Genomic DNA, 22,551 nt, shown 5'->3' with positions numbered 1-22,551 from the left:
AAAAACAGATGGGAACACAAATATATATAAATATAAATAAAATTTAAAATTATTATTTATTTCCTTTGTAACTCCGTGTTTGGGGAGTGCAGAAAGAGCATATACTTGAAACCCCAACTTGTTAGTCGCAGCCAAACAGAGCGCCAAGTGATGGAATGAAAAGCACAGCAACGGACAAAATTTAAGATGGCTACAGTTGTAACTGCAACCCATTACAATTGCCTTTGCGCTTCATCTTTCCTCCCATTATTTTTTTTATTTATTTATAAATAAATGAATCGTATCTTCAAGAATATTACTCAACAACTATTATAATAATTATTCCTTTTTTTTTTTTTGGAATTGAAATTGGAATATTAGGTTGGGGTATTGGGTACAGCCTGTTCAACAACTTGCAATGCCACTCCAACTCCGTAATCTGGGCACGGGGAGGGACGGAATTTAATAATTTTCAGGTGTTCTTGTTTTTCTAAAACAGCTAAAGAGAGAGGAGGATTATTACAAGGGGTTAAAGGAAGCATGTCAACTGGGATGCAAGCAATGACGTCTTGTTTAATATTTGTATTCATCATTAGTTGACTGATTCGTAAGACGGACGACTGCAGTGTTCATGTCTGACCTACACTCTCAATCAATCATGCGGTAGCTCACCGACAACGGAGGGAGTGCCGCTATAGGGGATAGAATATTGGAGTGAACCACCCAACCACCCTATGATTTAAGGAGCTGGAACCGTAGGGTTTTTAACAGAAACCACATTACATTGTGGTCAAGGAGAGGCTAAATGTAATGGTACATAAGAGCAGAGACGACAACAAATAGACATAGGGCCGTAGCCAATTGCTGAGTAAACATCACAGCCAAGCATCAAATAATAATACTATTCCAAAGTCAAAGCAGCAGAATGCAACCATTCATAGTTACAGATAACGACGTTTCATGTATGCTTGTAGCATAGGAAGAACAAGTACAAGGTAATTGCCCTACGCAGTTTCACTACGACCAACTTGCAAGGGAAAACGACACTAGAGTTCAACAAAAAATGCCTGATGGCAATATTTCCAATAAACACCAAAAAGCCATAGAATACAGGAAAGGGGGATTTCAGCTTGTATGCTCAACTGCAAAATCACAATTATTAAATGCCAACATCATATCATATTTGATAAATGACTCCTCTGGTAATAATAACCTGGAAGCCAATTGGCCACAGGAGTGATAAAGAATGAGAAGAGAGAGTTATCTAACAATATCCCATTCCCTCAAAAGATAGAAAAAAAAAAAAGAGTATTTACATAAGGACAAATATTAGACTAAAACCTCTTCCTCTTCCCCTTCTTGTCTCTGTTCATGCATATACTACAGACTGAAACAAAAAGATTAGCCAGTTCCATCCTCTGAAAGCAGATGTGACAAAAGAATCAGTTCTGCTGCTATAGATTATGCCACCAGAGGGAAAATTTACTTGACGGATAATTGACCTTGCATCGGCATTCCATTCCTGCAGAATGATACAAGTTCAAGTCCTAAGAACATCTGATTCAACACAATTGCCTAATTTCATTATACTGCTTCTCCAATGTCTGAAGCAGCCTAAGATAAAAGATGGCTAAAGTGTGAACACGTGTGAGCTCCGAGTCGATGCCAACAGTACAAAATTAAATTCAAAATCAAAGTAAAGCATAACTAACTCGTATATTGCAGAGAAGAACCCAGAAGCAGTGCGAAGCAGCACACTAAATCATCAGAATCAACCAAATCCAAATCCTTCACTAGCTTCGTGGATTGCCAGTAACAAACGACCCTGAAGCTGTTCCTTAGAAGGATACTCCGGAAGGTCCAGTTGGTTAAAGCTGGAAAGGTTGTAAAGACCAGTGAATTTACAGAACATGATTGCGACATAACTACTTAACTGTTGGAACATATTTGTCAACTTAATACCCCCCACCATCATATTTCCCAATAAAAAGAAATTTACCAAGTATGCGCTGATGGAAGTCTCTCAGGAGCTCCATATGCTTTGTGAATCTGAAACTTCTGTGGACCAGATATGCCTTGCAGTGCCTTAAAACCTTCTAAAGGAACCTAAGAAACCAAAAATCTAAATTAGTGCTGCAAGAAATCTTTTTGAACGAGGCTAATTTCCCACTAGCACAGCCCATTTAGTGTAGCCAGCATGGACATGCATATGTGCACAAGCTGGTTCGAAACCTTGTATCAGAGAAAATTCACCAAGGAATACAACAGAACACCCAACAAATAAAGGAGAACATTTCCTAAACTATCTCTAATCATATCTAGGTTAACAAATTGGAAGTAGTTAATCAATGCCAATGACGAAATTTAAATCAACAAGGTTACAATCTGAAAAGAGATTCAGGACCAACATGATTGTAGGTTAAGTAGGACATTCTAAGACTAAGAACAGTAAAAACTAAAATGCTTGGACAAAACTACCAAACACCAACTCAAAGAACAGAACAAGGCAGCACATGCAACAAGGACAAGACCGAAATTATACGAAAGCAACATAACATTACATATAGCTCCAAACCAAAATCATTCTTTCTGGTTCAGGAGTTTCCTATGCTCTATTCCTCACAAATATATTGACTTAATTCGTCATATAACCAACAGGTTAAACCAGGTCCATCTTAATCTACTTAAGCAGATATATCATATTCTAACAAAACAATGCCCGCAGTACATGTCCACTCAAGTTGACATGATAAAGAACAAATCGGTGATATAAGAGAATCAAGATATCCCAGATGAAATGGATAACCTTTGAGGTTCCTGTTACAAATTGGAGGAATCTTGCCATATCTTCCTTGTTGAATCCTTCAACAACCTCCCAAAACCACTGAACAACATTGGATGCTGCAGTATAACCAGTATACTCGGTGTTTGCTTTAAGATCACCCACTACAAAGACATCAAAATCATCAGAAAATTTTCATGATAACATGCAATAATCTATCAATCCCGAGAGATGACAGCCAACTTACAATCAATTTCCGGCAGACCACTGATCAATAATTCCAGCTCTTTATCATTAAAAATAGAAATAAGTTCCCGCGGTACTAATTCATTAAAACCTTCAAGGAATGAAGTTATTTGAGGCCGGATAGCATTTGTCAAAATGTGATCCGCAACGAGGTCTACATATTCATGCTTTGTTTCCTCCGTCACTCTTATATTTCTTCCTCCCGGTTTGAGCTCATAGTCAGTAACCTAATCAATGTAAGCATATTAGAAAAACAGAGAAAATTTGCATTTTTGGGGAGACTTAAATCATGTGTGTTGAACCTCAAAATACAACTGAAAGGAAAGATAAACAAATAAGAATATCAAGAAAACATTCATCTGAGTACACCTCTGTCTTCTCATAAAGTATGTGTTTTTCTTCATCCGCATCCATGCTAAATGTCAGATCTGGTATCTCGCTTACATCATTCTGCACAAGACGAAAATACAAGAAAATTAAGGACCAATTAAATTCATACTAAAGCATGTAGGTTGCTCTTACTCCAACTCACCTCCAGCATCCATTTCAAATTTTTGTAGTAATCAGGATCAACAGCCTCTATGTCATGATAAGTGACCTTTACACCCAGGATGTGTTTGTAAAAGGAGCGAGTAAAGTAGACATCAAGCAACTGTCCATCAAACAATGCCTTGGCAACCTATAAATAGGACAATATACCCAACATTAGGAAATTAAAGGTCAATAACAAAGATGACAAAAAACTCTAAACACAAGATAGGGCTCTTTGGACAATTACCACACGGCCTACAAATCTGAAATAAGAAAGATGTTCAGTTTGATATACAGAATTAGGATTTGGCTGAAAAGTTGCATTGTTTCCGACAGTGGTGAAAAGCAAAGCTCCTTTGTCAAATATGACCCTTGACAATAATTGATACCATTCTCTTGTCAAACCACCAGCATCAATACCCTCTTCACCTTGAAAATGCACATTCAGCCGTCCCTTAAGGTCTTGACTTGGTCGCATGCGAAGCTGGTTATATGAATCCTCCAAAATGTATGCACGCCTAACACTAATGCGTAGTGGACCTGAGAGGTGTTGGTCATGCTGCTGCCGAATCCTGGAACGGAAATAAGCCCTTTTGTTGTCAAAATCAATCAGCCGAGGAGCTTTCAGCAGCATTGAGAGTGATTTTTCCAATAGACCAGGATTCTGCCTTACAAAAGCATTCAGAAGACGACGGTGCTTTTCAGCAAATCTGACAAATGTGACAGACCCATCAAGTCTTCTGTAAGAATCTACACCCTTAATAGACGATGGAACTGAAAGTCCAGCAGACTCTTTCACTTCTCTTGCTGTCACATTGTTATTATCTTGCTGCAATGTCGAACTGTTAGCCTGTAGTTTTTCACAAAGAACAAAAAAGCCCTCAATGAAAGGCAGAAGTCTCTGAGTTCCAGGGGGAAGAGGAGGAGATGCCGAAGAAGAACCCTGTATCTGATCCCCAATGCTAATGGTTGAGACAACTGAAGAGTTTGAGCTTTGACTCAACTCAGATTCCATTTTACCAATGCATTCACTTAGTTCTTTCCATAGTGGCTCCAATGCAACATTTAACTTCCACATGGTAGCATGCTCTTCCTGTTCCTCATCATCCACTCTATACTTATCAGTGTCACTGCCAATGGAAGTAAGCGAGCTCAGAATCTGCAGAACTCGAAGAACAGCAGCACCAGCCATCGATCCAGCACTCAGTCCAAGCATGTGTGTATCCCTAAGTGTTATAAGTTCATTGACAGCTGAGCTGCTCAACCTTTGGGCTAACTCTGAAAGCTCCAAAATGAAAAATTTGCGTTGCGTAGCAGCGACAGAGGCCAACTTCCTTAGCACATCACCAGCCAATGTGTAAACTTTGTCCGAAAGCCTAATCGATGGACAATACAGACAAATTCTCCAGCATTATTTCTCTATTGCAGTATTACACCAGGACAGCATGATAAAGAGATTGAAAAATAAAATTTTGAAATTACCCCAGTCAGAAATGAATCACAGACTATACAAGCATATATTATTTTATGGCAAACGTAAGTCAGCATGAAACACAACAAATGAATAGAGAATGATCAGATTACAAGTAATAGTACCCTTCATGCCCAAGAAGAGCACAGAGATTATGCAAATCTGATTGCGGCAGTAGTAAGAAGATATCATAAGCCCCTAAGCTTCTCTGACCATCTGATTTGGAGTTCAAAGTATGGGTGCTTTGGTCAAGTTGAGTGGATTCTACTCCCAATACATGAGGCTCTTTCTGAATATTGCTGGTATTTTCATTGCCAGAAGGTGTTTCAGCATTAGGTGCTGTTTCTTCAGTTTTAGAATGGATATCTATCTTGGATGCTGCAGCATACACAACTACTTGCAGCAAACCCATGACCTTGAAGTGAACAACAAGAAATATAACAATTAATCAAAACATATTTCAATAGCAGCTTTTCAACATGAAAATCTGGAATGAGAAAGCACACCTGCTCAAGATGCGCAATACTCCTTAAGAAAAGTGGTTGACTCAGAAGTCTAAGAAGCAATATCAATGGAACATCCTTGCTCTGTAAGTTTCCAGAAAGGATATGATGCTGTTCCCCAATGATTTTATTCTTGCCCCTTTCATCCTTGCCTTCTGAATGGTTTACATAAGCTAATTCAGTAATATTTGAGCCCTCAAAGTGAAACAGAAGACTGGCAACACCCGAATGGTTTGTGGACAAATAGGTCAAAATCTCGAGTACCCGTCGCACAACTAGTGGAGGAACACCTGAATAAAACAGAAACATCCTTGTGAAAACAAATCCCAACTCATAAAATAATTTTTCATGACTAGGAAAAGAAAACAAAAGCGTACCATCACACAATTGAGATCGGCCATAAACAACATCAGATTGACATCCGTAAAGCCTCTGTGTATTCATTGAAGTAAGTCCACCAGCTATGCCTAGAGTCTCAGGCTTGATCATATCAAGCAGCAGTTGAACTAGAATTGCTCTTGTATCATTGTGAGAGCACAAGTTCAACAGAAGTCTCTGCAATAGACCTTTCCCGAGAGGCTAAAAGCAAAAAGTAGAAAATCATTTTAGTTCCATACTGCACCAGTAGTCATTCAGACACTCACTTTACACACAAAAGCATCTCAATTTGATATTGTAGAGAAGTGAGTCACAAAGTGACTTTTACAAAGAAGAAGATGCAGAACAGCCTTCTTCATGTCCTACAGGCTGCAGCCAAGCCACTTCTCATTCGAAAGATTAAAAACATTTAAATCTTGAAATATTCAAGGGATCGATCACACAAAAAATCACTTTGATAAAGCATTTAGCAAATAGGCATTGACCAAATCATTCACTGGAATAAATAATGTACCTGTGCCAGTCGTAATAGACGGATTAATGCTTTCAAGCCATTAGCGTCCAAAAGTGGTTCTCCTTCAAGTTCTTTCAACTTCAAATTCTCAGCAATAGAAGAAGCCGTCCGCCCAATAGTGACTCCGACACCCCTGTCCATCACTGTCTGCCTGTCAAAACCCAATCTATTTCCCCGGCTATTGAGTCTCTGGCTACTTCCAAACAAGCTGCGAGCATGATAATGACTCATTGCTCTGTCTCTGAGCATTTGTGCTTCAGCAAGTAAAGGAGATGGCAATGCTGATAATAGCGCCTCCGAAGAAGTCAAAAGCACCTGGTAGATGCAAAGAAAGTAAGTAAGTTAAGCTAAGTCATGAGTACAGAGTTTAAGACACACACCTCTTCACGCAGTTCAGCGGGAAAAGTGGCAATGATTGAAGCATTGTCCATGTCAACTGGTTGTCCTTCTGATTGCTGCGCAATTCTTTGTGCTCGTTGTTGAGCAAGAACCTCAGCTTGAATATCAGGAGGAAGAGCAGCCAAAAACTCAGGATCAATGTCCTCAACTGTAGGAGGTGCATAAGTAGGAGCTGGAGCAGAGCGAGCTTGCTGTGAAGCAAGAACCTCTGCACGAAGATCTTCTGGAAGCGCCTCCAAAAATGTTGGGTCTATACCATTTGCATTAGGAGCCTCATTGTTCAAACCACTTTCATCTGTTTGGCCTGCTTCTTGACCAGCCAGACTATTTTGTTGTGGTGATGGCTCCTCTAGATTGATCTCAGAAAGCGGAAATTGTGAGCCAGTCTGATCTCTTTCCACTTCAGCAATACTCATATCAACATCACCACTTTCTGGAACTGAAGAAGCATGATGAGTACCGGGACCTAGCATATCAGATTCAGAGACCAAATGAGCATGACAACTAGACTGATTATCCAGCTCTAAGGATATATCACAGCCATCCCCTTCATAAGGGGTGCAAGAATTTCCAAGACCATCTGAAGTGCTGTCGAAAGGCTCACCATCCTGAGCAACGGATCCTGAAGCTGTCTCCAAAAGCTGACTGTCAATAGCATTTCCATCCCTAGTTCCCATGCTATTATTATCAATCTCACATGGCACATCTTCCATTGCTTGTTGGCCTTCACCTAATTGTTGACCACCTACCTCTGTATTTACTTCCTGAGACTGAACTTCAGCTAGTTGATTATCTTGCTGATCATTATTAATATTCTGATAGTCGTTTAGTTGAACATCAGAATTATCAACCCCTAATGCCAGTTGATTATCGATTGCCAAAATGGGATCTCCTTCCTGTCTTCCCACCAATCCTGGGTTCTGAGAAAGCCTTTCAGCAGGAACATTATTACTTAATTGAGAAATGAACTGCTCTTCAACTGCCTGAGCAATTGCAGCAGCATGACCACCACCTTGGGGTTGGCCATCATCAGTCCACCGGCCATCACCTAGTCCTCTTCGACCTGATCCACGCAATGACTCTAAACCAACAGAAAAATCACCTAGTTGGGTTGGTACAGAACCACCCAGCCGATCACCAAATAGATTAGATGGTGCATTGTCATAAGGAAGAACAGGAGCATCAAACATATAAAAATGGGCTACATCAAGGTTACCAGCAGAAAGGCCTTCTGAATCCCGGGATGAATTCCCAGCAGAGGACCATATTGAAACTAAACCGCCAGAGTTTGACGGCCTCAAAAGGAGAGGATGTTGAAGACCATTCCCTTCTGTAACCGAGCGCTCATAGGAAGTCCTGTTAGCCTGACGACGACGCTCAAAGCCAAAAGATCTACGAATTCCAAAGAAGTCATCAACATTCACCCCTTCAAAGGCTTCAGCAGAGACATCAATTAGCCCTCCCCCTGTTCCAGGTTGTCCAAGTACTTGCAAATGATCTAATCCATCAAGGGCTTCTCTCCACCTTACCTCAATAACACGGTTTTCATGGAAATCATCATCCTCTTCATCAACCATATCATCATTATATTCATCTCCCAGGCCAGCATCATCATGGTCCTCCACATCTGTATCAGCCAAGGACATCAGACCAGTGCCATCTTCAGCTATATCTTCATCCTCATCCTCCCCATCATCATCATCCTCCCCATCATCACCCATGTCATCCTCTTCTTCATTCATATCATCATCTACTCTATTTTCTACATGAAAACCCATTTCAATTTGTTCTGTATTGGGTACAGCACCACTTTCTTCCATATCTTCACGCATATAATCCACCCCAAGATCCACAGGTGAATCAGTAGTTGGATCCTCCTCAATCCTCATCTCTTGCTCCGCAGACTGATTTTGATTTTCATTATGATCATCATCATTCTGAGAGATATCTGGGGGCTGCGCTTCTGAGCCAGAATTGCCGGTAAGCCCATTTTGACTGTTTCTGTTATCAGTAGATTGTGATTCTTGAGAAGCAGCAGTGCCAACAAGCTGTGCATCAGGCCTTCCACCTGAACCATTTACTTTTTTCTTGTGCAGTGTATCAGCTCTGAAAACTTGTTCACTAGCATTGGCTGCTCTAGTCAAGCTTTCCAACGACTTAAGTATGAGGTTTACAACTTTGGGGGCATCAGGATGGTCCAAGTCAATTACCTGAAGAATGCCAGAGAGGCAATGCACAATTCCTCCATCTATCATGCTTTTGGCAATGTCAGGTGAACACCCAGAACCAGGTAAGTTGTTGGACGAAGAATTCTTTGATAAAATGGAATATACCAAATCGACAAAAGCAAGGACCTTCTTATCAGGTAACAAACTGCTAATTGATGAATCGCCTTCAACATTGATAAATGAAGATAAGGCTTTGACAAGTTCATTCACCACCCTTCTCCTTCCTTCACTAGAGCGGCCAGCCAATACAACCAAAAACCATGAAGCTTTTTCAGAGAGCTTGTCTCTCCATTCATCAGGGCCAGCAGATTTATCTATTGAGAGGGGAAGAAGTCGATGCAAAACATGATGAACTATGCCCCCCTGTCCAGGACATTCAAAATGACTTGACCCACGCAGTTGACACATTTCCAGATCTCGTCTCAAGATTACTCCAACAACATGAACATACATAAGTAGAATGTCACTCAATAACTTCAGAACAAATGTAACCTTAGCTAGGGCTGCAGATTTCTCTGACAGACTGTCTGATCCTATCTTTATTGTTTCATCAACCTTTGATTTACCCTTCATTTTGTTAGTTGGTTCATCTACTTCCATAGCACTTGGATGGCCTGAGCAATCATCTTCTCCACTGTGTGAAGGATATGTGGATACAATTTCAAGAAGATAATCTATTACTTGAGTAAGATTAGCTGAAACCTTTTTGTGGACTTTGGAGTACTTAATAGATCCATCATGTGCCTTACTTTCAGTTATTCGTATACATTCGTTAGTAGATACTCCAGTCTCAATGCCAGATGCTTTTAACTTCTCTTTCTCTTTGTCTTTATCTTTAGATAGCATGATAATGCACCTGCCTCCTGATGACTCCAACTGACATACAGCAGCTACTGCCCTCATGAAGACCCCTGGATCTCTGGATATAACAGGTGCCATTGATGTCAAAAATGTTCTTGCTGATATACGTCCACCATGCCTGCTTCCACTCAGAGTTTGCCGTATCTCTAGCTCCATAGCTGTTTGCAGAGTCTGAGGATCTTCAAGAAGATGTCGAACAATAGCAGATGCTAAGGTATCATAACCAGGAAAGAAGCAACTTCTTGGAAGGCCAAAAAGGGCAACCAGACCACCACTTTCAAGGAATTGCACAGCCAGAGCATGCGATTTTGTCAAGCGAGCACATAACTGAAGAGCAGCCTGCATAATCATAGGGGGTACATGTCTTCTAATCAAGTCACAAGCAATTACCAGTACCTTACGACCCTCCTCCATCGTCAAATAACCTGTTGGTTTTCCAAGAATTTTTTCAAATGCAGAACCAGCCTTAGCAGAGTCATCCTTCTCTACATCAGCTGATATTGACTTTTCCTCTATTGCCTCGGGTGATATTTGCTTTCCTGACGAGCCAGATAAAGACCCCGGTACTGTTCCCTCATCAGCATCAGAAGATATCTTGGGCCTGGGCTGCACCAAATTATCCAAGATAAGAAGTAAAGCACTGATGCATTTAGGGACAAGGAGCTCTTTTGAAGCCTCCGTCCTGGCCATAAAATTCATCAAGATATCAATTGCAATCAAGACAACCCCATTTTGTGCAGCAATTTCTCGGGTACTTCCATCTTCAGAAAGAAGCAATGCTACAGTATGCGAGATCATACCCAATGCACAGCTATCCTTGGAAAAGTCAAGAGGGCAAAGCTTCAGCTGCTGAACAAGATAAGAAATTACTTTTGAGCGGTCTTCCCCTTTGTTCCTGCTGCAAAGAGTCCCAAGCAAATCTGTCAGCGGGAAAGCCATCGAGTCACTACTCTGAAACAATTTCATCGCCACAGCAAGGATGTTATCAGAAGGAGGTGGCTTTGCTTGACCCTCTTCCGAAAGGACATCAGCAGGCTTGTCAGCACCCTCAACTTTAGGTGTTTCTGTTGAACTTCCTAGAGATAAAGCCAGTGCACGAGCCAGCTCATCATCCTCCTGCACAGGATCTTCAGCATGACTGAATAACCATTCCATTGCCATCTCAACACTATTTGTTTCCACTCTTCTCAATGCCTCCTCAGCTCTTGCTCTTGAAAAACCCATCTCAACAATTGTAGCAATGGTTGCTTCATCAGGAGGAGGAGGCATGAAGCGTTGGTTCGCAGTCCCAGATAATCCATTGCGATTCTGTTTCACATCACTAGCGCCATTGTATACATGAGTAATTAGTGAAATGATTGAAGTGATAAAACCAGGACTACAATTAGGAAACATTGGATGGTTCCAGACAGGAAGTATAACATCCAGAACTTGTGACTGAAGCATGCGGACAAATGTCTCCGGGTCTCTAGGAACAGGGAACAGCCCAATGGACAAACCTACTGCAACAGGTTGAACAAGTAGCTGAGCCTGAGATGCCGACGTTGATGATAGCAGTAACCCAGAGTTCACAAAATACTCGAGTTCACGACAATGACTCTGTAGTGTATCAAGCAACCATGAAATGTGAGACAGTTTGCTCCCCTCACCACTCCTTTCGTTATCAACACCTGATGTGGAAATAGTGTAAGGAACAGTCCACAACAACTGACTTGTTGCTTCAAATGTTGTAAGAAGCTCTTTGAAGGTTCCATGGACGTAGAAGTTATTAATCATTGCAGTGTAACAAGTGCGCCGCCTACTGTCAAACGTAAGAGCCATCATGTCATCCACAACCTTCCCAAGATAACGACACTTGACTGACAGCGATATATCAGCTCCAGTGGAATTGGAGTGCCCTGAGAAACCCAGAGCTTCCAGGAAAACTTTTGCAAGAGCAGTTCCAATAGTCTTTGAAGCTGAACTTAAGGATCCAGTTTCAGTCCTTCGACGATTTGGAGAAGTAAAACCTTTCACTAGTGCTGTGAAGAAAGAGCGCATGGTTGAAGCAAGCTTATTAAGGTTATCCAAGACCAGTACTTCAGGACTTTTCTTCTTCATTCCATGGGGAGGATTCTCGGCACCACTTGCCCCAGCTTCAGGATCAATTTGGAAAGCTTCCAAATGCCTTCCAGTCCTGCCACCACGCAGGCGAGCCAAACTATGTCGACTGCGTCGACTGAAACCTTCAGTTGAACGAACCACAGATATAAAGTCACGTTCAAGCCCCCATTGAGAATGAGAACTACTTCTGATTGAGACAGGATTCATGTATCTCACAGAAGGAATATTAGCATCGTCGTCACTTTCCCTTCCAGCCACATTAGATGGACCTGTATCTGCACTTTCAGGCTCCACATCAACAGTTCGCTTCTCCTCCACCTTCAACTCACAGCACAAGGATACTTGCCACAGAATTTCCCTATAAACTTTCCCAAGATCCTTTAACACATCTGCATCAGCAGAACCCAGTTCAGAGACGATTGTCGTGGTCCCTTTTAACAAAGAATTCGACAGAGACAGGATGCCGTCCAAAGTAGAGAGACACCTCAAGACCTTTACTCTCTTAGAAAATTCCACCTGAGCGAGTTGGGATCCCCTAACCGAAGTCAAAAGTTCCTCTGTAGACTTCAAATGTTCTCTCAGGAAAGAACATACTGCACGAGCAAGTGAGGCAGAATGTTGGGGGGAGAAGTTCTTAAAGGCAACAGCTATGCTTTGACCAAGAGAAACTGAGAGAGGCATAAGAGGCAAAGTGAATAATTGCAGGACACACTCAATTCCCTTCTTCTCAACAAAAATTCGGCAAGTATCAGAATTCTGAAGAATTGTTTCAAGGAGACGGGCAGCATTGCTTATACAATCAGGCAAAAAGGATTCCACATTCATTGATGAAGCATCGGGTACTACATCAGTCGATTGCTCGCTGCTTCCAGGTCTGCATGAATCCCTATCATCCATCGTGGTCACATCTCTATGTTCAGATTCAGTTTCCATGGGAACAGGTTGAGAGCAGCTAGGAGAATCTGTGGGCAGAGAAGCTGATTCAAGCCCAGATCCAATTTTTGCAATTTTAGTCAGTATTTCAATCAGCATGTCAACTCCTGGTCCACGCAATGAGGAAGCATGGCGCATTAGTTCATCCAGGCCGCTGGACAAGGAACCTGAAGTATCAGCTGCAAGGGCTCGCAGGTAAAGTTTGGAGGTAAAAACTTTTACAAAGCATCTCAGAGCATTGCGTTCCTTGACAGCTTGAAGACCATTGTTGTTCAAACACAATGCATCAAGACACTGAGGTATGCAAGTAATAGCCTCTGCTGAGCAAAGAACCCCATCCATTATAGCATCCATAAAAGCAGAAGGAAGACCTGCTGCTTCTAGAACAGAGAAGCAGGTAGGATCTTTGTGAATTAGATCACTCATCACAGTAGCTGCAAGCGAGAAGACACCCCCGCCAAAATCTTTCGCCCTTTTAAATATTATACACAAGCAATGTGGCAACAAGCTTTCTTCGGTGCCATACATTCGAGCTGTTGTGCCAGGAGCATAAGTTCCCAGTGAGATGGCGCGCAGCAAGGCTTTCATCAATAACCTTCGGTGATATGAAACCAATGCTTCAGAATAAAGAGGCTGCAGACTATCAAGCTCAGCAGAAGTATCTCCAACTACTTGAGAACCACCACACTCCGAACTGTCAACGTCAACAGAAGTACTCTGCTGCTTTGAACCATTTTCAACATGAGACACTTCTACCATTAGGCGTGATATAGTATCATCTAAACCACCCAAATCTCGGAAAAGAGCAGCTGCTGGATTGCTGTAATCCATAAAGGCTTCCAGCACATGTACAGCTGTGCTAACCAAATGCAAGTGTTGAGGATCTGTGTCTTTCAGCAGAGGCAGAAGAGTAGGGATAAATCCTGCTTCACGCATGGCTGAGCAACCTGATGATGATGACACCAAAACAGTAACAAGAGATAACAGAGCCTCTGCGAAAACAACAGCCCACTTCGACGAATTATTGACAACAGAGCCAATAGCTTTCTGCATAAGGCTAGATAGAATACCACGGTGCCCTCCAGATGTTACAGCAGTCAACACGGTAGGCTGACGAGACCTATCTTGACAAAGGGCAACCAAGGAAAGAAGACAGAGAATTCGAATTTTCTCAGGAACTGCATCTTCATGGCTCAACATAGTAACCAACTCATTAATGAACTCTGGCTCGGTGTTGAAGAAAGAAACCAGGTCATCAGTATCACTACATGCCTGAACAAGAACTATAAAAGCATACAGGCGGATACATGTATACTGCTGCCGTGCCTCCAGGGAGCTAAAAGCCCTAGCAAACCGCAGTCTTGTCAAAAGGGAAAATCTCAAATTCTGGGGCACTTTATATTCTACTACTAACTTATTCAGAAGTTCAAGATCAGATTCTTTTGTTGCATTCACATCAGGCATATGTATAATTTGTAAACCCTGTGTTGACTGTTCCATTAAAGTGGGTTCATTCACAGCATAAAATTCAAAATGCAGAGTGCTACCCAACTCAAGGGCAACTGAGTCAGAATCATTTCGCAAAGCACATGAAATCAATCCAAGACCTTCTTCTTTACCCCCCCAACCCTGAGCAAAAGAAAATAATCTTGAATTCAGAGAAGCATCTCTTATAATGTATTTTCCGATGGATTTCTTCAAAAAAGCAGCCAAAGTCTGTAGGCAAGCCTCAACAACATCCGGATAGGTGGAAGCAAGCAGAGATGATAAGTGATGCTGCACAGAGTAGTTGGACAAGTAAGACAAAAGAACAAAATGGACACTAAACAAGCAATGAATTGAAAAGTCCAAGCATAACATTGAGTGAAACAACAATAATATAAAAATGTGTACCTATATTCATTCAAATTTCAACATTTATGAAAATAACTCTCTCTCTCTCTCTCTCTCTCTCTGTGTGTGTGTGTGTGTGTTCTCTGTACATGTGTGCCTGTTTGATTCTAGAGTTTTTTAACGATTTCTGGAATTCATCAGTGCCAAGTCTATCTCTCTCATAGACACGCATGCACAAATAAGACAGATATTCCATTATACATCTTCCAGTGTAAACTTGCAATTCTGCATCTCCATGTGTATGATATATTGTGAATCAAAATCGGCATTCTCCATTGTTCATTATTCAAAAGAGAAATGTAGTAAGTCAAGAGGAGGCCAACTTCTACCAGGAATCTGCAATTATGAAGTTAATTATTTTCAGGCCAAAATGTATCCAACATGCATAAACTAATTTGGACTGTCAAACTTATTCCAACATTTTCCTAATCAGTTAAGCATTAGCTTGGATTTCATAAATTGACGGGTATTATGATCAAAGAAATGTATTAGATTGCTAACGCAATAAAAATAGATCCAGAATTTTCATCAAAAAGCTTTACCTCCACAAAGGGATTGAGCATACAGATGTCGCCTTCATTCACAACAATTTAATTTTGTTCACTCATTATATTTGGAGAATACATCTATCCACAAAAAGCTTTTTCTTTGAGACACAAACACCGAGTGTTTCCCACTGGTACCCCTCACAAATACAAATCAGTAATCTTTTCTTTAGGTGGATGCATAAGAAGCTTGAAAACTACATCTTCTGCAGATGTTAGGAACAGGCAAAGGATACAATCCCTACACCCTCTCTAGTTTCTGTTGGTAGTGTGGAGCATGAAATCTCACTCCCCATTCCACCTTTCTCGCCCACCCACCCCCTCCCCGGGCACCCCTGCCACTCTCCCTAGTTCACTGCCTTCTCACCATAACATACTAAAAATCACCTAATGAAAACTAATGCAATAGCCCCTAGTCATTTCTTCTAGGCTAAATACCAAACACATTGCCTAACGCAGCACTATGCAACAGCAATGCGGCTAGTACGGCATGCAAGTTCAATGTGATTGCTTTTGAACTTGGCTGAGGCAAAAATGGCATTTTCATCGTAGTCCATAAACTTCCCAAAGATAAACTAGTCACATTTGCTTCGTGATTAAGTCCCATCATATGAAGGGAAAACACCAGTCGGACGTGGAACTACCTAGTACAGCAGTTCACCACCATGTACCGCATACCATAGAATAACCAAACCGGCACTTACAACTTTTTGAGCTTGCAGACATAGTATACCAGGAAAAACGTTCTATGCAATCAAGTCACACTACAATGAGAAGACATTTATGTTACTGCAGTGTTAAAAAGATAAAGACGAGTACCTCATAAGAGCTGTAGAAATGCTTATTAGTGCAGTTCTCCAATATTACTCTTATGACACGGAGAATCTGCAGAACGGCATCCCTCGGGAAGGGTGGATCAGCTTCCAAAAAGTTCTCCTCAAGCTGCAAATCTTTCCTTGGTTTAATGAATTTCTCGAAAAAGGTATCAAAATGATTAAACAAGTCGACCCAATGATGGAAATCTCCCTGCATTTGCACAAAATCAGTATCAGTATAGCAAGGAATACAACTGACATAGTTCGCCAGAGTTCATGAGTGCACCTTATCAAACTCCCAAGAAAAGCTTTTCAGTGGTTCTTCTATATTCTCGAGTGGTGTAGCAGTAACATTGTTGATGAAGGCCTTGATCTTCGGAGGCTGCAAGAAGCAGATGGCAGGTCCTTTACTTCCAAAATTGAATTCTTTGATATTGATACCACAACATAAATAAAACAAATAAAAGAACCCAAAAAAGAGAATAGTAAGGAATTTGCTGCAATGTAATCAGAAATTAATGGCCAGCTTTAAACTCAGTAGGCCAGTCACTAGCAAATCCCATTCAATAATAAAATCAGTAGCAACAAGCAACAAGCTTTTCACAACCTTAACTAGAGAAGATAATACCTAAAGATAGCAACCCCGGAACACTTGTGGGGGTGAAAGAACTATAAGCATCAAACACTAAGAAATGAACACAATGCAACCAAGATGAATTATAAGGGAAAACTTCCAAAGGGTTTCTACAAAGAAACAGGTGAACATCAAAAACGATAAGGTTGAGGCCAGTACAAAGACGAGTTTCACCGCCTGGGTAAGCAAAACATAGAGTTGCTGTATATATGAAAGGAAACAGGGTTTAAAATAAACCGCCAGTTAACAGATTGGAGCTCTAGAAATCCATATTATTTCCAATCAAATCAAAGTCATGCCCTGCTCAAAGAATACCGTAAAAAATTAAAAATATATATACGCAATGCTGCAACACTACCCGAAATCAAGAGCAACAAATAAAATTAACCCTAACAAGTATCCCACTTGAGAGAAATTCAAACGAAATTGAAAGAATGATCGGAGCACAAATATATTTCCACTGACCACTTCAAGTGCCCTCCTTCGCTTCAACTTCATCTCTTAAGATCAACCAAATGCGACCATTGGCCGATTCAAGTAGTACCACAGAGTCAATCAATGAATCGACCGATTCGAAAGCTGCAAGAATCAATCAAAACTGGCCAAAATAAAACAGGAGAAAACAGGATTAGGGAGATTTCAAGTTAATAACGAGATAGGGGCAGGATCGGAAGGCGGAAAATTGTTTGATTAGGAAAAAGTGACAGGATTTGAATTAGAGAGGGATGTTAATTCCGTATAGTGACACGATATGAAGATCGTGATTTTCTAGGGTTTTCGAAGAGAGGGTTTTTCTAGGCGATTGGTGATCGCAGAGAGAAAATTGTAGAGGGAGAAAAAGAGAAGAAAATTTACACTGAGGATGGAGTTGTGCTCCTTATATAACCATCCATAACAAAGATTGATAAAAGGACTCCTTTTAATTATATCAAATTTAACAAAAACCAAAATTCACAAAAATAAGGAACCTACATATTCCCATCATTGCTTCTCATTCGCCTTTTCCAATTCTACTATTTTCTTCAATCTACTTAAATATATACAAATTAAATATTATATTTATAATTTTAATTTATTATTAAAATTATGATTTATTATCATAGTCTTTCTTCAGCCCAAATCTACTTAAGAGTGGAAGAGGATACATATTTCTATAAAAATAAGAATTAATCACAAATTTTTCCACGTGTCGAATTATAAAATGTCCTTATTTAATATAATTTTCATGTGTCCTCTTTTTCGTCATCTTAAAATTAAACAAAAAATTATTATTTATTTAATGAAATGATTGTTTATTATGTCAAAAAAACATCAACAATTAATAATCAATAATTAACAACTATTAAACATCAACTAATCCGGTGTAATTAAATTGTTTAGTTACCTTTTTTTAATAGAATTTTAATATGTTAGTCCGTAATCTTAGACAATCGCCTTTTTTTTTATAATACAATTAAACACCAAATTCATTAATTATTAAATCCATACAAACATCCCACCAACTCTTATTATCAATAAAATGCGAAAAATGTAATAATCAATCCAAAATGCACCAAAAAAAATATCAATTGATTTAATGAATTTATATTAATTTGTAGATGTGCGACGAAAATATTCCATATCCCACTGTGACCAATATTGAATTGAGTGTTGTAACTTACCGATCTTTTTTTTTTAAAAAAAAATACATCAATACATCTACATCAACCAACATATTATTAATACAATATTTAATATGCAATACATTAATATTTTTAAACAAACCAACAAATTCAAAATTACAAAAAAATAAAATACTATTATAAAAAATAGACTAAATATTTACATCCGCATGACTCGAACTTACGATCTCACCGTTTAGACAATGATCATTGGTGCAACTTAGTATAGTTGGAGAGTCAATTTTAATTATGATTGGAAAGTATAAAAAAAAAAAAAACAAACAAAAAGAGAGTGCAATTCAAGGTTTGCATATCCTTTCACAAATGGGCTTGGTAGATTAATGGCTGTCATCCATTTCCTTCATGTTTTCTTAGCATCGGAGAGTTATAATGCTTGGCATGCAAAAGTTGAAATTCACAGAGATATTTCCAACTCAACTGTACTCTTATCCCTCTCCTTTCCCACAGTTGAATGGTAAGAAGATAAAAATTAGTAGAAATTTGAATTTCCCAAACACAACCATCCTCCACGAATTTTTGTTAATAGCAGCAAAATGGGATGTGGGAAATTTTATTAGTCCAACTTTGGTTTGAGTTTAACCCAAGTTCCAATTAATCGTACAATTACTGTTCAAAATAATAGTACGTGCAGTATGATTGAATGTGATGAGGTCTAATTAAAAACCTCCTCTACAGTGATTAATTGAATCCGAATCCAATTGTTCGGTTGGATAAAAATTGAACAAAATCAATTTGGTTCAAGATTTTACTGAATTAATCGTTTTGTTTTTAAAGTCGTACATTCTTATATATAAATATATATTTTAAAAAATTATTTATTACTCGGTACAGTACAATATATTGGCCAATACCGTGTTAAACACGAGTTTTACCAAAGTTGATTATTGAATTTTTGGCAAGGTTCAATACGGTCGATTTACAGAACTATGCATACCCTTGATTGAAAGACGTATTTTAGAAACTATATATATATGTGTGTGTAGTTCGTATAGGCTCTCCCACCCCTCACCCCAGAAAACAAAGAGAAAAGTAGTGATGTGTACTACAAATTTATACAGTGCAAAAGTGGGTGGTTTATAAAAAAAAATAATGGGTGCAATTCCATGAGTAAAGTAATGGAGCCTTTACCAACGAAGCAATTTTCTTGTCACTTTAGCAGAATTCTTTCCTGAAAATACTTCCATTGAATGAAAAGCAGATTATGCTTTTCTTAGAGCTCAAGTAGTAGAGGATACACACAGAAACAACAAAAGCAAAACATGCAACTTCATTAAGTAATTGACTAATGATACTACCAAAAAGGGACCTAAAAGTGGATGCCCCAGCATACAAGGCAAGTCAAAAACTCGGAATATAGACACTGATATCTTATCAGGGTGGCCATGTGACCAAGTCATTAAGAACAAATATTACCCAAAACTTGACATTTTCACACTCCTCTCCGGTCTGAAAATGTGGATTTTGACTTAGTTGTGTCCGGCTTTAGTAGCTTCAATATCTTCAGTCAAGACTAAATTACAAAACTTTACATTGTTGTTGAACTTTAGAGTGGATTGCACGAGCCAAAATCAAGCAGAAACGATGTTAACCTGTTGAACCTTGAGAATGAAATGGTTCATTGTTCACCATGGTTCAAGCCCCCTAGGGGCTAGTGCATGTTGGGGGCTTGATAGTTTTACAGTGCACAAAAACCTGAGTAAAACCTGAAAAAAGAAAACCCTCTGAAACGACTGATGTAGGAAGTAGCTCTGAGCGTCTATTTACACCTGAGGACTTGATCAATCCTCCCTGTGAAACTCCTAGTTTTCCGAAATCATCATAACCGGAAGCGACTAAGAACCGTGTTGATGACAGCTTCAGAAAAGGAAACGGTGAACCTGGAAAGAGCAGCATATGGTGTGTTTCAGAATCTTCGCCAGGGTTCTTGGGGGTATTTATGTTTGGTTAATGGCTTGCTGCAAACTACATTTAATCATGGCCTCCATCCTATGGATAATTCCACTTGGATTGGATCTTATCACAGTTTTACCAGAGTCATTTACTTCAGTCACTGTCATCTGTTAGCTCAAACACAAAAATTTCGAACTATAGCTGCCGAATTGTGAAATGGTGATTTTCCATTACTGTACCTGAAGAGAGAGAGTGCAGGTCGTTGATTACTTGGAGTAAGCCCGAGACTATCAGACGCCAGCAACAGACGCTTTCCAACTTCAGGTTCTCTGAGTTTCTCTCTCGATGCTTCAGAACTGGGCTTCTCCAACCACACATCCTGAGATGCTCGAGGGGGAATGTGGCATGTTACTGGTGACATCATACCAGACCGAATATTCAAGCTTTTACAATCAGCCCTATTGTTAAGCCGTTCCTTATGTCTGTTCCGTACTGTGGTAAAAGGGAAACCTGAACTAGAAGCCACTTCATCATAATCTGAAAAGTACTTCTTGATAATTCCTGAAACTGATGCCGATTCCGAGAATGTATCACTAAGGGCCTCAGCAATCACATCACTATCACACTTTTTACTCCAATTTAATTCAGCTATAGAGGCAAATTGACCCAGCCTTTCCTTTTCAATAAGAGGCTGCTGAATAGGTCCTTGTCCTTGGCATCCAACTTTGTGCTTTCTCTTCACATTCTTCCTTTTCGTCTTTCTTTTCAGTAAACAGACAACTGCAGGAACTCTCAGCACCGCAGCTTTGAGGTATGGAAATCTCTGTATCTTAACTTTCTTTCTTTTGCATTTTGTTCTCTTCTTATCTATACACATCATAAACCCCCCCCTTTCAACTGAATCAATAGCTATTTGATCAGGAATGCTCAATGAAAGCACATCCATCTGCAGAAACCAAGTACCATTTGAACCCAGAAAAGCGAACTTGAGAGGCAAAGACTCAGACAAGTGGTAACAGTGTGATTCTCGCTGCACCTGGGATCATTAAGATTATGCAATATATATTTCACTGGAGCATTCAGACTCAACAATTAAATAACAAGAGGAAACAACTGTTAAAGAACATACCATCAGGGCATTAACACTAATACTTCCAAATTCGGGGAAACAACTCAGATGCGCCCTTTCAAGCTCTCCTACAATGAAGATAAAGATCATCTTTAAACATGCAGCAAATCATTCTAATAGCCAACTATTCAGGTTAATTTGGATCAAAGGATTTGAATTCCAGGGAGTGAGTTGGAATTAACAATTTCAAGTGACTCCAATCTTGGGTGAATCCGATCCACCATAATATTTCAAAAAACAACTCAGAATGGTTAGTAAGGATTTTAAACCACAATAGTCGAAAATTATCTAAACAAGTACGAGAGATTTGTTTTGACGGATCTGTAAACCTCGATTGTTCTCAAATGTTTTACCGGATATTAAAGGGTTTCAGCCCTTATAACCTCCCTCACATGCACACACAAAGGTGTGGGACAGAGTTGGAAGAGGGGTTTTGATGCAAAGACAGCAAAACCTGGTTTTTGAATTAAAGAGTAGGATAAACCAATGCCTGGGCCAGCAACATGCTCTAAAATTCCAGTTTACAACATTATAACCAATTACCGAAAGGAGATTGCTTCGTATAATAAACAGCCCAATGCTCAAGATATGGACGGAACCCACTTCCCCAGTTGTCAATAATCACCCCAATAACCATTAAAGTTCAGATTTTTTAAACCGGCAACCCAGTAAACGGAAACAAGAATCGATTTTTTGATGAAATTTCAACTGAACATTAGAGATAGGCAATGAAGAAATCCATTGAAAAGAATAGCAAGAATGAGCAAAAGCATAGACATTGACTGGTAGAAGTACAAACTCTTCAACTCCTTCACCGTGATATCCGGAGAAACAGGAACGGCAAGGCGAGTGCCCAAGTTTGTCTCTACAAAGACTGGTATGGGAACATTGGAACAGCCCATTGAAGGAACTGCATGGACTATCCACCGCTTTTGGACCCCCTTCAAAACTCACTTGAAAAATATTGAAGGACAAAAGAACATACTTTTCTATATACTTCACTGTATTTCCCAAGAATAAAAAGCACGTTTATAC

General features: G+C 39.8%; 2 protein-coding genes across 4 annotated transcripts; both read right to left on the bottom strand.

Annotated features, from left to right (window-relative positions):
• Positions 1-1,135: 1,135 nt before the first annotated feature.
• Positions 1,136-17,693, bottom strand: LOC105174974 (E3 ubiquitin-protein ligase UPL1). The gene is made up of 16 exons (XM_088876284.1): positions 17,281-17,693; positions 16,468-16,563; positions 16,186-16,392; positions 6,785-14,704; positions 6,405-6,719; positions 5,890-6,091; positions 5,516-5,802; positions 5,135-5,424; positions 3,786-4,914; positions 3,540-3,686; positions 3,377-3,457; positions 3,009-3,234; positions 2,786-2,925; positions 1,979-2,085; positions 1,692-1,853; positions 1,136-1,501 (listed from the first exon to the last, which is right to left on the bottom strand). Exons 1-15 carry the CDS (start codon positions 17,311-17,313, stop codon positions 1,751-1,753), a joined length of 11,283 nt encoding a protein of 3,760 aa, XP_088732410.1. The 5' UTR covers positions 17,314-17,693; the 3' UTR covers positions 1,136-1,501; positions 1,692-1,750.
• Positions 17,694-20,065: 2,372 nt separating this feature from the next.
• Positions 20,066-22,537, bottom strand: LOC105174973 (uncharacterized). 3 transcript variants are annotated; one of them, XM_011097255.3, is made up of 4 exons: positions 22,316-22,537; positions 21,517-21,584; positions 20,627-21,423; positions 20,066-20,374 (listed from the first exon to the last, which is right to left on the bottom strand). In XM_011097255.3, the coding sequence occupies exons 1-4, from the start codon at positions 22,416-22,418 to the stop codon at positions 20,314-20,316; spliced, it is 1,029 nt and encodes a 342-aa protein (XP_011095557.1). In that variant the 5' UTR covers positions 22,419-22,537; the 3' UTR covers positions 20,066-20,313. The 3 variants fall into 3 exon arrangements, with proteins under 3 accessions (XP_011095557.1, XP_011095556.1, XP_011095558.1); XM_011097254.3 differs by having other exon boundaries at positions 20,066-21,423; positions 22,316-22,536; XM_011097256.3 differs by having other exon boundaries at positions 20,066-21,423; positions 22,312-22,330.
• Between the last annotated feature and the right edge of the window lie 14 nt (positions 22,538-22,551).

This window comes from Sesamum indicum, linkage group LG12, assembly GCF_026168435.1.
Source record: "Sesamum indicum cultivar Baizhima isolate 11 linkage group LG12, ASM2616843v1, whole genome shotgun sequence".
Lineage (NCBI taxonomy): Eukaryota > Viridiplantae > Streptophyta > Magnoliopsida > Lamiales > Pedaliaceae > Sesamum > Sesamum indicum.
The sequence above is the reverse complement of the archived record's forward strand: the minus strand, read 5'-3'. Positions and strand labels throughout refer to the sequence as shown.

What these genes read in the sequence shown, in the direction of transcription:
- LOC105174974 (XM_088876284.1), bottom strand. Translation starts at nt 17,313, where the DNA reads ATGAAGTTGAAGCGAAGGAGGGCACTTGAAGTG. An exon ending in CCGATCTCAATTGTGTGATG is followed by an intron (nt 5,803 to 5,889) that starts GTACGCTTTTGT and finishes TGTTTTATTCAG; the next exon opens with GTGTTCCTCCACTAGTTGTG. An exon ending in TCAGATTTGTAGGCCGTGTG is followed by an intron (nt 3,687 to 3,785) that starts GTAATTGTCCAA and finishes TCCTATTTATAG; the next exon opens with GTTGCCAAGGCATTGTTTGA.
- LOC105174973 (XM_011097254.3), bottom strand. Translation starts at nt 22,418, where the DNA reads ATGGGCTGTTCCAATGTTCCCATACCAGTCTTTGTAGAGACAAACTTG. An exon ending in CACGGTGAAGGAGTTGAAGA is followed by an intron (nt 21,585 to 22,315) that starts GTTTGTACTTCT and finishes TCTTCATTGTAG; the next exon opens with GAGAGCTTGAAAGGGCGCAT. An exon ending in TTAGTGTTAATGCCCTGATG is followed by an intron (nt 21,424 to 21,516) that starts GTATGTTCTTTA and finishes TAATGATCCCAG; the next exon opens with GTGCAGCGAGAATCACACTG.